The sequence below is a fragment of the Electrona antarctica genome, assembly GCF_951216825.1.
Source record: "Electrona antarctica genome assembly, chromosome: 2".
Lineage (NCBI taxonomy): Eukaryota > Metazoa > Chordata > Actinopteri > Myctophiformes > Myctophidae > Electrona > Electrona antarctica.
Genome location: NC_136807.1, coordinates 10,369,817 through 10,386,525, shown reverse-complemented (window position 1 = coordinate 10,386,525; position 16,709 = coordinate 10,369,817). Strand labels below are relative to the sequence as shown.

At 46.2% G+C, this 16,709-nt stretch overlaps 1 protein-coding gene across 1 annotated transcript; it reads right to left on the bottom strand.

The window, feature by feature from the left end:
* Positions 1-648: 648 nt before the first annotated feature.
* On the bottom strand, positions 649-10,077 carry LOC306931987 (transmembrane protein 26; the record flags this gene model as incomplete). The annotated part of the gene is made up of 5 exons (XM_079513692.1): positions 649-1,110; positions 2,371-2,574; positions 3,021-3,203; positions 5,820-5,964; positions 9,884-10,077. 5 exons carry the CDS (start codon positions 10,075-10,077, stop codon positions 649-651), a joined length of 1,188 nt encoding a protein of 395 aa, XP_079369818.1.
* Between the last annotated feature and the right edge of the window lie 6,632 nt (positions 10,078-16,709).

Genomic DNA, 16,709 nt, shown 5'->3' with positions numbered 1-16,709 from the left:
CGGACCCCACTTTGGAAACCACTGGTGTAGACGACGGAACTGTAGTGATGAGAGAGAGATGGACAGTGGTGGGGAAAGTATACTCATATTCTTTACTTAAGTAAAAGTATCAATACTGCAATATAGAAACAAGTAAAACAACATCAAATTGTACTTTATAGTAGGCTACCAAAAGTACTCTGTGGATAAAAGCGCGATATATTGCACCATTTTCCTTTTACCATTTTACTCATCATGCCAAAATGTCCCATTTCAAGTTTTCAAATGTATGAAAAATCTTTTGAAAATAGCCGATCTACAAGCTCACAATGTGTCGCATTGCAACACATTGTGAGCTTGTAGATCGACTATTTTCAAATGGCCGAAATTTATAGCCTATATAGGGTTGATTCGGTTGAAGTGGTTAATGTGTTTTGTGTACTAATATTCAATCTACATAGTAACTAAAGTTTCCAAATAAATGTAGTGGAGTAGAAGTAAAAGTATTGGAAATTGGAAATACTCAAGTAAAAGTATACAAACACTTTAGTTTGCCTACTTTCCACCACTGGAGACGCAAGATGTGTTTGAGTGTTCTCTCTCGGTAAGTTAAAGCATCCCCCCCCCCCCCCCCCCCCCCCCCCCCGAGGGCGCGAGTCCTTGCCCCAGCTATGGCATTTTAAGTCTTTCCACGCCGAGCGACGGCTCTAATCTTGCTCCCTCGCCGTCACTCTCGCCCACGCCTTCCATCTCCGCGTGACGGCTCCGGTGGTCCTGGTCCTGGTCCGCGTGTTGTTGACCACTGACCGTGTCATCAACCGCCGCCTCCACTTCTTCTTCCTTATTCCCTTTCTTGGCCTCCCAGATTCGACACCATGATGAGGGCGCCAGTGGCGGCGTGTGGCGCGCCCACCGCTCCGCGCCCCGCCCAACCGCCGCCACCGCCCCAGACTGGCGCTGCTCGCACTGCACCACGAATATCCGGTAGAGCTCCAGCAGGACGACCAGGATGTTCTTGCAGGTGAAGAAGATCATCAGCTGGTTGAGCACCCGCTCCTCCACCAGCAGGTACAGGCGGTACACGAGGAACGGCCCGTCCTGCAGCCCCACCGTCAGCAGCAAGCTCCACACCTGGTATAGTTGCAAAAAATAAATAAAGATTCTAAAGGTCTATTCTAATGCGTTCACACCTTAGAGTATATATGAATAGAGACGGCACCCGGAGGAAACCCTGAGGCGAAATGGACATAGTGGCCGAATTTGGTATTCCAGCGCTGGCCCAAACACATGAACGTGCTGGTCCGTTGACTATCATTGCGCACGTTCATGATGACACGTGAACGCTGTTTCATATGTGAACGCACGTGAACGCGTGCAATGATAGTCAACGGCAGCGTGTTCATGTGTTTGGACCCAATCCATCCCAGAATGCACTCTGTTCCTACCCGGAAGGAGGAGTGAAATCGCCTCATGCGCTTTTGAGCAACTTAATGCAAGTGGATGGGATTAGAAATCCGGTGCCGTCTCTATACTCTAAGGTTCACACGGGCAGATGAAACGATGCAAAGACGCGCTGTGAGTTTATTTGGAGCAGCCACATGCATCATTGCGTCTTTGCAACGTCATGTCGCTGCCAAGTGAATGGTAGACTGCGTCATTGCGTCTGCCTGTGTGAACCCAACAATAGTCCAGTTTTCGGTAAAGACCACCAGAAAACTACAACATGACGTCACGCCGCGGTGGTCACCGCTCACACAACACATCTCTCTGTTTTTACTAACCAGCGTTTCGGTGGTCACCTCTGCACCGAAAACTGGACTATGAATAGGCCTTGAGACTTTGGAAAGCAGATGTTGTACCTCACTTCAAGACTTGGTTATCTGAACTGACTTGTATATTGCATATGGAGAGAGAACTCGGTATGATATGATTTACAATTCAAGCAAGTTCTATGTTATTTGGAAGTCATTCTTAGATTGTCTTAAATGTCACACTGAACCTACTCAGTATTATGTGTGATTATGTATTATGTATTATGAGGGCATACAAGATACAAATACACATATAAGGCCCTTTTCTGTGTCTTAAGTACCAGGTCTTATGACTTCACTACTATTTTGAGTGGCCAAACAGCATTGGCCACACCTCTGGGTTAAGTCGTAAGACCTGGTACTTAAGACACAGAAAAGGGCCTTATATGTGTATTTGTATCTTGTATGCCCTCCACTTTCCATATACTCTCTAGAAGTGTAACTTATTCTAATGACTCATTGTTTTGAAATCATGCCCTGTTCTCTCTCTCTTTTTTTGTCTTTGTTTATGCTCTTTTTTTCTGTATTTCTTGAGAGAAAAAATAATAATAAATATAAATATTAAATACAAGCTCCACACCTCGCTGGAGCAGCAGGAGGCTCTCTGGTTCCCCACATGGGGGGGAGATGGCTCTTCTTGACGTGGGATGGTGGTGCCAGTCTGGTGCTGGTGGCCTTTGGGGGGCCTGGTCTGCGTCAGCACCAGGGGGAACTGCATGAGGGCCCAGGAGAAGAGCGCCAAGCCCACGATGATCACCACGCGGTTGGTTTTCACCTCGGGCTCCTTGAAAACAAAGGTTATAATAGGATTTTTCATTATAGTTGTAGGCCCGAAAATGAAGGCCTGGCCCGTATACCTGGGCCCTCATCAAACCCTGTATATTCAATACACTGCCCCCGCTGCCACCCTTAGATCTCCATAATGGAGCTGACCTGTTCTGACATTCCATATCTTGATCTGACCTCATCACACCCTGTACACTCAAGATACGCTCCATATATGGCCAGTGCACGCAACCTCGCCCCTCGCCCCCAGGCGTCTTACTGGTATATAATTATTTATTTATTTTTCAGTTCGTTTTACTTAGTTTTGTAAACGCATGCAATACAGTTTCAGTTAGTTATCCTTTTTCTTTTCCTTTTCTGGTTTTTATTTAGTTCGGTTAGCGGAAATGTTTTTATGAAATGTTAGTTTTAGTTTGTTTCGTATAACCATAATAATAACCTTGCCTTGAAGGTGTCGAAGATGTCGAGGATGTCTGCGCCCAGGCCCACGTAGACCATGAGCAGCTGGGACAGCTGGTCGCGGGACATGTCCCCCTTGGGCATCAGCCATCGGCCCAACACCAGCACAATGAGCATGGTCTGCTCCAGGCCCGCCGCCCAGTTCTCTGGGTCTAACTCGCCGATTCCCTGAGTAGGTGGAAGACACATCAGAATCACATTGTATATAGAGCAGTGGTTCTCAAACTTTTTCACGTCAAGACAAGGAACCCAAATTGACAATTATCAGCCCGCGGACCACCATTTGAAAGGATATGCCAGGGACCCCCATGCATGAGAGGAGATTGTTACGGCTCTAGCAGTGATTCTTACATTTTAATTTAAAGGACCTCCAGTTTGACATGCATTAGACCCCCATTTAATGGCATTTCTATCTCTGGAACGCATATTCATATTATAAAATCGATGCAAATGTAACTCTGAGAGTGTACAAATGGAACTAAATGGACCTGGTTCCATTTGTACACTCTGAGTTATACAGACCCATGAAGGTCAATTTGGTTCCTATCTTATCATTTAGCTGGGGACCCCCTGGAACTCTCTCAAGTACCCCTGGGGGTCCCCGGACCCCTCTTTGAGAACCACGGGTGTAGATCACTGGTTCCCAGGCACTGGGTTGGGGCCCCCCACATTTGTATGGGTCCCTTTATTTTTGGTTTTACTAAATTTTTAGTTTTTAATTATTAGTATTTCAAAACATTTCCAAAAAACAATCCCAAAATCAAGACTTTTCATGAATTAATAACAAATTTGATGTTTTTTCTTCAGTAATCTTTTATGAAGAAATCAAAGAAATTCCATGAATTAGAAAACAAAATGTTTAAGAAAACAGCTGAAAATAGTTGACCTGAAAATGTGTGAACCACTGGTGAAAGGAGTGATTCATGTTATCCTGACTATACTGTATGCGTCATCTACATCTTGAAGATTCAATGGCTGTCACCCAGCACAAAGCGCACAAAGCGCACAGCCACAAGGGCCAAAACAAACCCGGGCCAAATCCCACATGAAAGCAACAGCACTAAAACCACCCACGAGGTACAAGATCTGAGCGAGCACAGCGTTTAGTTTTTTTTGGGAGCACACAGTGTCTATCTGGACTTCATCTCAGGGCATTATACACTTCCTGCAAGAAACACATTATCTTTCGCCCCTTTTGCCAGATTAAAGACTTTTATCTCTCCTCAGGTATAAGCGTGACGGGGTGGCGGCGACCAGCGTGCATCATGGGGGGAGGCAGTGTGAGGCGGTGGGGTGGCGGCGACCAGCGTGCATGGGGGGAGGCGGTGGGGTGGCAGCGACCAGTGTGCATGGGGGGAGGCAGCGTGAGGCGGTGGGGTGGCAGCGACCAGCGTGCATGGGGGGAGGCGGTGGGGAGGCAGCGGCCAGTGTGCAGGGGGGGAGGCAGTGTGAGGCGGTGGGGTGGCAGCGACCAGCGTGCATGGGGGGAGGCGGTGGGGTGGCAGCGGCCAGTGTGCATGGGGGGAGGCAGCGTGAGGCGGTGGGGTGGCAGCGTCCAGCATGCATGGGGGTAGGCAGTGTGAGGCGGTGGGGTGGCGGCGACCAGCGTGCATGGGGGGAGGCGGTGGGGTGGCAGCGGCCAGCGTGCATCATGGGGGGAGGCAGTGTGAGGCGGTGGGGTGGCAGCGGCCAGCGTGCATCATGGGGGGAGGCAGTGTGAGGCGGTGGGGTGGCAGCGGCCAGCGTGCATCATGGGGGGAGGCAGTGTGAGGCGGTGGGGTGGCGGCGGCCAGCGTGCATCATGGGGGGAGGCAGTGTGAGGCGGTGGGGTGGCAGCGACCAGCGTGCATCATGGGGGGAGACAGTGTGAGGCGGTGGGGTGGCGGCGACCAGCGTGCATGGGGGGAGGCGGTGGGGTGGCTGCGGCCAGCGTGCATCATGGGGGGAGGCAGTGTGAGGCGGTGGGGTGGCGGCGGCCAGCGTGCATCATGGGGGGAGGCAGTGTGAGGCGGTGGGGTGGCAGCGACCAGCGTGCATCATGGGGGGAGACAGTGTGAGGCGGTGGGGTGGCGGCGACCAGCGTGCATGGGGGGGAGGCAGTGTGAGGCGGTGGGGTGGCAGCGACCAGCGTGCATCATGGGGGGAGACAGTGTGAGGCGGTGGGGTGGCGGCGACCAGCGTGCATGGGGGGAGGCGGTGGGGTGGCAGCGGCCAGCGTGCATCATGGGGGGAGGCAGTGTGAGGCGGTGGGGTGGCGGCGGCCAGCGTGCATCATGGGGGGAGGCAGTGTGAGGCGGTGGGGTGGCAGCGACCAGCGTGCATCATGGGGGGAGACAGTGTGAGGCGGTGGGGTGGCGGCGACCAGCGTGCATGGGGGGGAGGCAGTGTGAGGCAGTGGCCAGCGTGCATGGGGGGGAGGCAGTGTGAGGCAGCGGCCAGCGTGCATGGGGGGGAGGCAGTGTGAGGCAGCGACCAGCATGCCGTGCATGGGGGGAGGCAGTGTGAGGCGGTGGGGTGGCAGCGACCAGCGTGCATGGGGGGAGGAGGCGGCCAGCGTGCATGCATGGGGGGGAGGCAGTGTGAGGCGGTGGGGTGGTGGCGGCCAGCGTGCATGGGGGGAGGAGGCGGCCAGCGTGCATGCATGGGGGGGAGGCAGTGTGAGGCGGTGGGGTGGTGGCGGCCAGCGTGCCGTGCATGGGGGGAGACAGTGTGAGGCGGTGGGGTGGCAGCGTCAGCGTTCATGGGGGGAGGCAGCGTGAGGCGGCCGGTGGTGGTGACACCCACCGCTGCGATGGGGATGTGAGCCAGCAGATGCAGCTCGGGACCCGAGGAGACGTTGACGGGCAGCTTGGACTGCAGCAGGCTCAGCTCCAGAAACCAAATGGAGGGGATGACTGTGCTGAGGTAGAGGAACACCATGGGGGAGAACCTAAAAGAAGACACCCAAAGGGGTGTGAGAGAGAGAGAGAGAGAGTTGTGCAAATGGTGAGTTCACCCCCCCATAATCATTAAAGAAGAAAGAAGCTAAATATAGTGTGTGTGTGTGTGTGTGTGTGTGTGTGTGTGTGTGTGTGTGTGTGTGTGTGTGTGTGTGTGTGTGTGTGTGTGTGTGTGTGTGTGTGTGTGTGTGTGTGTGTGTGTGTCGTATAGCCTATATGCATGCTTTTATTTTATTTAACTTTTTCCAAAATAAGCATCGTATTTCAGACAGGCAATTATTCTCATCATATATGCAAATCCCTCTTGACAGCGCAAAGCCTTCTCCATGAAGAGAGAACTTCAAAGTAAAGACTCGGGGAGAGAGAGAGAGAGAGAGAGAGATGAAAAAGGCTTGTGTCAAAATGCTCCCTGCATGTGTGAGTGAGGCAGGCCAAGCCGCAACCAAATGATTCTGACAGAGGAACCGTTGCTTTCCGAATGAGCTCTGGCGTCACACTGCTGTACCTTTTTGAAGTATATGTAATAACGGTTGACCTCAGTTCATGTTTATTCCACTAAAAGCCCCAGGGGCAGAAATATCACGGACCTGGCTGGTAAAAAATAAATAAAAAAGACTAGAGCCAGTAGGTATTTCCTCCATGAAAGGATGAGACTCAGACAGACAGAGAGACAAAGAGAGAGAGATGTAACGGAGGCGATATGGTGCTACGTAAGCAGACAGAGAGACATACAGCGCAATAACATTTCAAAGGACTAGCTTTGGTGTTGATGGGGAGAGGGAGGCGGGAGAGCGAGAGAGAGATGTTTTTCTTTGGCTGAGAACATAAAGCGCCTCACAGCTCACACAGAATCTGCCTCTCACCATCTTGGACGGGCAGTTGTAAATTGCTCTTCCCGTTACAACTTACAAGGTCAGAAGTTATTTACTTGCCTCGCAAAATATGTTTACGCGGAGGACTGCTACTCCTCAATCCTTCCTTCCGCCAGCCATTTTTATGAGACAACAGCGTGACTCGCTCTTGTTGGTTGGTTTCTTTCTTATTTTCCTTTTTTTTTTATCTGTCAGCCCAGCAACAATTTTTCATTCATCCCAATAGGGACAGGAGAGGGAACCATATTAAATGAACGAGCTCATCTGTGTTGTCAAATTATTGTTACATTTTGCTTTGTATTGTTGTCTTGTCACACGTTTTTAATAGAGCTGAAAATGAGTTATTTCTTGGAGGGTGTGCGACTCAGTGTATACAGAAAAAGAATCAGTGTTAAAGGGACACTTCACCCCTTTTGCAACCAGCTCTTATTTTAATGATGTTTGGGAGACAAGAAACACTTCCCTGGGTTTTTTTATGTGGGTAAGTGATTTTAGACATTTTAGTATGTCCAAGTGTCCATGATGTCATGGACACTGGGCTCACTTACTTCCTGGACTACATGTCTCAGTAACACAGCCCTCCCCCTATCCACAAGGAGGAGCAGTGCACCAACGCATTATGGAAATTGTAGTCCAGGAAGGAAGTGAGACCTGACATCATCGACACTTTGAAATACTAAAATGTCTAAAAACGCATAATTATTACCCACATAAAAACCCCAGGAAAGTGTTTATTGTCTCCCAAACATCATTAAAATAAGATCTGGTTGCAAAAGGGGTGAAGTGGCCCTTTAATGTATAACATACGACGAATTAGACCATTCCTCACACAGGAGTCAGCCCAGCTCCAAATCCAGACAGCAGTCATGTCAAAACTTGACTATTGTAACTCCCTCCTTACTGGCCTACCAGCATGCACACTTAAGCCTCTCCAACTGATCCAAAATGCTGCAGCTTGCTTGGTCTTCAACCAGACAAAATTCTCACATGTCTCCCCCCTTCTCCGCTCCCTCCATTGTCTCCCGGTCGCTGCCCACACAGAATACAAAACTCTGATGCTGGCATTCAAAGCAACCAAAGGTATGGCTCCCCCATATCTTGAAAGTCTGATCGAACCCTACAAACCCTCCCGCGCACTCAGATCAGCCAACGCAGGGAAGCTGGAAGTACCTTCACTAAAAACGCAGGGACAGCGCTCCACACGTCCCAAACTCTTCTCCCTTCTGGCTCCAAAACTATGAAATGCACTTCCCATTGCAATCAGAACTGCAGCCTCACTCCCAACCTTCCGCCGTAGTCTGAAAACCCACCTCTTCAGACTCCATCATGGCCCGTAGCACTTGCCCTAGCCCCGACATTTTTATGTAGACTTAGATAGCATTTTATGTTGACTTATAGCATTTTTAAGTATACATGTACATGCATACAGGTAGTTCCATTATATAGATATTCCACTGTTATGTTCTTAGCTTACGTATGAGTCATGATAGCTACTTTTTATGTATGTGATGTATTGCCATGCTTTTTGTTCTTGCTTAATGTAAGTCGCTCTGGATTAAGAGGGTCTGCTAAATGCTTAAATTGTAAATTGTAATGTATTCATTCGTAACTCTGAGAGTGTAATGTATGTTGTAATATCATCAGAGTTGGATTAATACTGAGGATCTCCCGACCGTGGTTAAACTCAGTGGAGCTGAGTTTTCATACCAGTGTTGCGGACTCTATTTTCTCCTCTTAAACTCAGTGTCCGCCTTGAGATTTGGAGCTCGGGGGTTCAATCCCCTCTCCAAAGACTATAAAAATGGTACGCAATGCCTCCCTGCTTGGCACACAGCATCAAGGGTTGGATTGGGGCCGGGGGTAAGTCCCTGTGACATACTATAGCGTCATGTCCAGGGGGCGAACTTGTAAATCAAGCTGCCTCACGCTACAGCCTATAGGGGCCACATATATTGCTCGGGAGCCATTTGGTTCCCATGAAGGCTACTCATTGAACCAGCTGTTATGTCCTGATGGATATTCCGCTACAAACATGTCCAGCCTCGACATCATAATAGACCCATTACATGGTTTCAAATACCTCTGCCTACCCATCTGTAATTCCGAAGCTCTGAAAAAACGGATAATGGAAAACAAACAAGTCAAGGCCTAAGCTAGTTTGCTGCTTGGCAGAAATGGCAATTCAAAAAAACATGTTTTGATTCAAATGCTGCACAAAGTTTTCTCAGCTATTAGGGGAAGTATCCACCAAGGTGTTTTTTCCCCAGAGAGTAGAACGCCAGTGTGACGTGAATATTCAGTTTTATATCTGGTGATATTTTCTATGATCATTTTTAGAAGGCTTGAAGGCTAGAAGTCTTCTAAATAATCTATAGCCAGTAAACGTGCTTTAGATGCTATGTTTGGTCACAGAACAGCGGTAATAATATTACTTATGGGTGTGTTTCATTTAGATGTGACTGTCATGACATGATTTCCTTCACATGATTTCCTTCTTGCCCACAGAAACTCCTAAATGATTTAACCCATTCTGGACGGGAAACCCCTTTGGTGTTTTAACATTATGTTATACTTTAGCTGTTGAAAAATAGCAGATCTGCGCTACGAGCTTGTAGATCTGCTATTTTTTGAAAATTTGTGAAAATGTGCGGCACGATTAAAACGAGGCCGGCCGGCCGGCCTTACGAGGGATCCAGCCGGCCTTACGACGGACCGGCCGGCTGTTCTGGATTTCGCCCTTGCTGGAAATATGGCGCAAAACATTCAGAGCGAACGTTTTAAACTCAAATCTTTGCTTCAGGGGGTCCCTGGAACAACATATTTTTAGATGAGGGTCGACGGCCAATTACATATATTTTTGGGGGTCCTTGACATGAAAATGTTTGAGAACCACTGACATGAAACATGGATTTTTCAGAAAACTGTCAGGATTTAGAAGACATTTGTAGAATCGTCTAAAACACATTTAGGCCTACCTGCCTATATGTAGGATGTTGTAAAGGTAGTGTGTTTACTCTACGGCGTTGTGCTCTGTTACCATTTCCACTCGGCGTTCCGAGTGCACCTGAGCGTGACGGCCATCTCCACGCCCAGCAGGGCCACGCCCGTCAGCAGCAGCCAATAGAGAGGCTCGCCCTTGACGGCCACCACCCGCCACACCGTCACCATGCCATGCACGGCAAACAGGAAGCGGCTGAGGAGAGCCAGCAGGATGTTCAGGATACGGCACATTTCGATCTGTCCCAACAGTGAGCATGCCTGCGTGGGGAAGATATAAAGGGCTGTCATTCTTTGTTTACATCTGGAATTATGATTTATCTCTTTGATCCGTGCTGTTGATTCTGATCGTGGTTTCACAAGCCCGACAGATTGATGCTTTATGCTTTACTTTGACAGCTTCACTGCACGTGCTCGAAGATCTAGCAGATCTACAAGCTCACAACGCATCTGTGATTGTGCAGATGAAGGTTCCTTGAGGTCTTGTAATCATGAGATTGTTTCCCTGCTCACTGAGCTACTCTACCACTCCATTGGTTTTTTTTGTTTTGTATCTTATCGCATACCCCGTGGGCGATGAAAGGACAGAGAGGGTGATAAGCTTGAGCATGTTGGGTTGGCTGCCTTATCTTTGCTATGGCAGCTGGTCAATCAGCGCAGTTATTGTATTGTATGTGAGACACTTTGGAATTATTTATATTTTATTTATTTCAAGTATTTGACTTTTAGTCCTCTTAGGTTATAGTAAATGGTCTGTATGTGATCAGTTTGAATTAACAGAAAAGAGTTCAGTTGCAGTCCATGCGTATCAAAAATCACAAATACTGAATGGGAACACCTTGATCTCCTCTTTCTCAATGCAAAGACAATTAGGTGATGAGGCTATGGACTCCATCACTCCTGTTGGTGAGATAGGATATTAACAATCTGTTTTTTACTTTTTACTACTTGGTTAATTATATTTTAATTTGTGTAAAGGTAAATCTGCTTCAAAATTGATGAAAGACTGAAGCTTGTTTGCATATTTAAAAAAAATAAAACTCTACTAACGTGGTTCCAGAATGAAGCAAGCAGACCTTTCATCTCAATGATTTATGCTGAATTTGATTTCCATTTCTCTGCATTTTAACATTGAGTGAGAGGCTGTTGTTCTCAGATGGGCCATATCCCAGAGCGTGGGAATTCATTCTTACATTAGGTGGTAGGTACCCTATATAGCACTGATACTCGAGGTGGGGTCCGGGGCCCCCCAGGGGTCCTTTGGGGATTTCCAGGGGGTCCCTGCAGTAGGATGGTTTATACAGAGGGCATCACCATCATTTTAACAACTTAATCCATGATTTATACGCTGGCTATTTAAGAATAGCAGATGTACATACAAGCTGCACAATGCGTCACAATGCGTCAATTTGGGATTCCTTGATCCCCAAATTGTTTGAGAACCTGCACTGCTATATATATGGCCTATAAGCTCTGTGCATTCATAGTCACAAATGTTCAAAATAGCAGACATACAAGCTTGTATTATAGGGATGTTAATAGTAAATCGATTAATCAACGTTAAGAAATTAGTCAATTAAACTTAACAGTTAATAACTAATCAAATTAATGCTTTTGCATGTGATGTGACAGACAAGACAGTGCACTTTTCATTTGGATTCAATAGGCCTATCTCACAGAATTTCCCCGCCCCCTTTCGGAGCTAGTGGTGATAGCGTGACGTCACTCCATAGACACTACATGTTAACAGAGGTCATTTAAGAAGTCTACAACTTTTGTTTTCTCAAGGTAAGGTTTGTTCTATCTGTTCGAGCTGATTTACCATCTTGTTTGCTTCATAATAATATTGGTCTGTCACATTTTTACATTAGCAAATGTACTTAGATTCTCCAGAGAAAAAAACATGTAAATGCTAATGTTAAATGACACCACTAGCTACCGGAAGGGGGCGTGGAAAGGGGGCTGTGAGATAGGCCTATTCCTCATACAAAGATGCCATTGCCTGGCCCTGTATCGCAAATGGTCAAATAACTATTTGATTAAGGAATATAATATGCCCGGCTTTTGTATTCTTTCTGTATATCAGCAAAGTGTAGATTTTTATGTTAGACATTGAGGGAAATGAAGATTCTCAGATTTTTTTTAAGCTTATCATAACGTATCAACTATCAATTAATGCATTAATCGATAATTCCCATCCCTAGTAGCTTGTATAGATCTGCTATTTTTGAATAGCCAACGCTAAAATCTAAAACGACCTGGTTGGTGGTTGGTCCTGGTTGGTTCATGTAGAACACTGGTTCTGGTTTTTCATGTCAAGGACCCCCAAATTGACACTCATTAGCCCCACCATTTGAAAAGATATGCCATGGACACCCCCATATAAGAAGATTTTTACGGCTCTAGCAGTGATTCTCAACCATTTTATTGTCAAGGACCTCCAGTTTGACATGCATTAGTCTACGGACCCCCATTTAATGACATTTCTATATCTGGCACCCACAATTAACATTATAAAATCTATGTTAATTTAACTCAGAGTGTACAAAATAATGGAACCAAATGGCTCAGAGTTACAGACCCATAAGGGTCCATTTGGTTCCAAACTGTCATTTAGCTGGGGACCCCCTGGAACTGCCTCAAGGACCCCCCGGGAGTTCTCCGGCCCCCACTTTGGGAACCACTGATGTAGAAAATATAAATTGTGAAGACCGTGTGGCTAAAGTACAGATTGCACGCAGCTCTTATCCTCAGATTTTGAACCCAATTAGGCTCTCCAATTAGGCCCAATTCCAGTGCAGGGTGAAAATCCCCTGTCATAAGGCTTTTTCAGAGCAGAGCAGATCGTTCATGAGAAGTTGCCCGGGGGGACAGCTTTATCCCCTAATTGGTTGAAAGGAGCTCGCTGCTTAAATCAAGACCAAGGTTGTTATTATAAAAATGAACCTTTTGGAAGAAGAGACTGAACTGAAAATTATGATCCAAGTTAAAGTACTATAAAAAAACAAATAATCTCTCACAACCGCACGTTATTGAGCAAGAGAAGAAAGGGAATGAAATTGTTTAAATACCGGTATCTGGAAAGTAGGCTATTCAAATGTTTCTTATTATTTGGACAATACATGTGGAAGTGAGTAAAGTGACAGACCAAGAGAAAATTGAAAAGAAAAAAAGGACAAATCATATACAGTAGTGCATTATAGCCCGAGTCCATCCTTATTATATATTTGTCATTTACCATTAACCCATTTAGACCTGAGGACGATTCTACAAATGCCTTCTAAATCATGAAAAACCTGTTTCTATGTCAGTGGTTCTCAAACATATTCATGTCAAGGACCCCCAAATATATATGTAATTGGCCACCGGACCCCATCGGAAAATATGTTGTTCCAGGGACCCTCCCAGAAGCAAAGATTTGAGTTAAAACGTTCGCTCTGAAAGAATATATATTCAAAGGTTTGTGCCACATTTTCAAGATTTTTCAAAAATAGCAGATCTACAAGCTCGTAGCGCGGCACTATGAGCTTGTAGATCTGCTATTTTCCAATAGCTAAAGTATAACATAATGCTTAAAACACCAAAAGGGGTTCCGGTTCCCGTCCAGAAATGGTTAAGTGATGCCAGACAGCGAGAGTCTCGTTCAGCACAGCTGCTGAATCAGAAAGACAACGTTCACCCAGCCGGAACATTGTGAGTGAAGCATATGTACTCTGCCAGCACTGATTAGTAAGCCACTGCTACTGTAATGATTCATACAGTATGTATACAGTACGCATACGTTGCTTGCCATAAACATCAGATCTGCAAGCTCACAACGTGTTGTGATGTCACGTGCTGTGAGCTTATAGATTGGCCCTTTTCGCGCGACACCATGCACGTGACAAATTATACAACCACATTTAGTCATCTGTGCGGCGCCCGTCAGAGCCAATATGGACTGCACCGGCACATCAAAAGGAATAACACAACGCTCTCTATATATACGTTTGATCGCTTGACATTTTGTTCCTGCAATTTGAAATGTTTGTCATCATATATCATTCCAGGTTAAAGTCACCATTAAATTAATGATCCGTGATGTAACCGTTCTTGACATTTGTTGCAGTCGCTGAACTAGAAATCCAACTCAAGCCCCTACAATAATGACTCTAAAAGCCTTTAATAACTGCAAGGCCTTTAACAGACTATATTTCAAACAGAGTAACACGTTGGAGCACATTATTAATTTTGTAAATGTACTGATTGCACTTACAGAGGTAAAAGCCAGATGCTTAGTTGAATGACCCTTTTATATCTCTCCCAAAAGTTCCCAGCTGTCTTTGGGGACGGAGCAGTTGATCAAAGCGGGTCACGGTCCCATGCGTACGTGTGTCTCTTTATGAAGTGACCACTGGTTCTGAGTGAGGAACCTCCAACCTGACCGCCGAGTCCTGACTGTGGGTAACCCCATCGGATGAGTAGGCACTGCAAAAGTCACTGTGTGTGTGTGTGTGTGTGTGTGTGTGTGTGTGTGTGTGTGTGTGTGTGTGCGTGTGCGTGCGTGCGTGCGTGTGCGCGTGTGCGTGTGTGTGTGTGTGTGCGTGCGTGCCCACATCCATCCACACAGTGTGCGTGATCATGACCTTCTTTGCTTGTGTAGTTTTACATACACCATTGGGGGGGGGGGGTGTATAAGTGTAGGAAGATGTACTGTACTGTACTGTCTAGAAGTGGAACTGTGTGTGTGCTTCCATGCGTGTGTGAGTGCGTGCATGCATGTGTGTGTGTCCGTGCCCGGCCGTGCGGTGCCATTGGAAGTGAAGGCCCGGTTGGATAACGTTTCCTGCCCATGCTCCCACATCTTCATCCTCATCCGTCATGATGTCATCTCTCCTGGCCCAGAACAAAGTTATCTCCCTGGTCCTGCCATGGGGCCACGTTCAAAGAGCGCTCAACCCTGCCCTTTTCCCACCCATGCCTGGTCTGCTTCTGCACTGCTTGGCCTGATAAGAGCCTGGACGCTCCCCCACAGTCCCCCAGCCTACACACACACCAAGCAACACGGTGCAGCCAGGCAGGCGGGCACGCGGTCCCGCAGCACCCCTCGCTTCAAGGCTTTGGGCTTGTAAATGTGTGGCTATTGAGGCTTTTGAAATTGGATGCTGTGCTGGTTGATGTCAGGACTGTCCAGGGACTGTTGGGTTTATGTTCCTGGTTGGCAATATACTGTAATAAGCTTCTTAACTTTTTGAAGAGTGCCTTGGTTTTTCTTTTGTATTGTTGATGCTTCGATCCCCTCCTTTTTTGGACCAAAGAGCACCTTCCAACAACTTTGCTTCACTCTTTTTCAGCCTATCTTCATATAACTGGTCCTCACTAATGCTAAGTTGGCAGCCTTTCTGTACTTACTGTGTCTCAGAGGAGGGGCATGGAAGTTCAGAAAACATGCCAAACAGTGACATCATTGGTAGGCAGGTTTGGTATAAACCCAAACAAGTTTTAAAACATTTTATTAATGCAAGAACAATGGCCTCGGGACTTCCGATAGGCGGCTGAGTAAGATGGCAGCATAAACCGTAGCTCATTACAACATGTATTAAGAACAATGGCCTCAATTCAGCATGCTAACTTTACGGGGAGAGACAGGCTGTAGTTTATATTGGATCCCAATCGATGGTGTCACTGGTAGACAGTGGTGGAAAGTAACTAAGCACTTTTACTTAAGTACTGTACTTAAGTAAAATGTTGAGCTATTTGTACTTTACTTGAGTATTTCCAATTTCCAATACTTTTACTTCTACTCCACTACATCTCAGAGCCTTAAATTTGTACTTTTACTCCAATACAATTATTTGAAAACTTTTTAAATTAATTATTTGAAGACTATTTTAAGTCAGCTGAAACCATAATTTTACCATTGGCCACTAAGACACAGACAGGAAACATTAGATCCTATTAAGAATGTATAAATGAACATTTCCACATGGTTTTAGTCTGTGGGAGTAGTGGGTCAACTTAAATTATTCAGAATCCTACAAATTTGTGAATTTCTTAAAATGTAGTTTCTGTAGCAACAAAGTCGATTCCTGGAGAAACCCATTTACAGCTGCAAGAAATACATTTGCTCTAATTAATATCCATATCTTTGCATAGACCAATAGATCAATCTGCACATCTGCAGTCGTACTGAACATTTTGTGAGAAATGTTTTGATTACATTATATCAGTGCTATAGAGGATCTCAGCTTTTAGTTTAATGATGACAAACAACTAATTAAAGACAAAGCATTTCCATCAAGCCGAGAGTGAGACACGCACGCACGCACGCACGCACGCACGCACGCACGCACGCACGCACGCACGCACATACGCACGCACATACGCACACACGCACACGGGCAGTGGAGAAAGTCTTTTAATAGCCAGGAAACAGGCAGAACTGGCAAAGGAGATAAGACAATCCACTCTGCATCCTAAATGAAAAAAATGTATTGGAAAACTGGGTGGAGGACAAAAGGCGAGGGGTGAGTGAGGTATCATACAACTGTGTTGCTCGCAGATGACTGATTTTCATCTAAATAACTTACTTGTCTCCTTGCGTTGATCAGATATGTACGGTGAGCAAGTATTAAAGTATAAATCAGCCATGCAGAATAGAAATACACCTCATCTTGTCGTCCTGTTTTTACTTTTCAAAACAACAGGCAGGCCCACCTATAGCCCCAATTATAGATTACAGTCCCAACCTGGGCCCCAGGGGTGAGGATATTGCAAGTGGGCCCCCAAACAATTGGCAAAACACTACAATTTTAATAATAATATAACATTAATATAAAATAAATGTTTAAAAAAAAAGACATGGTATTTTTCTTTAAAACCTTGGA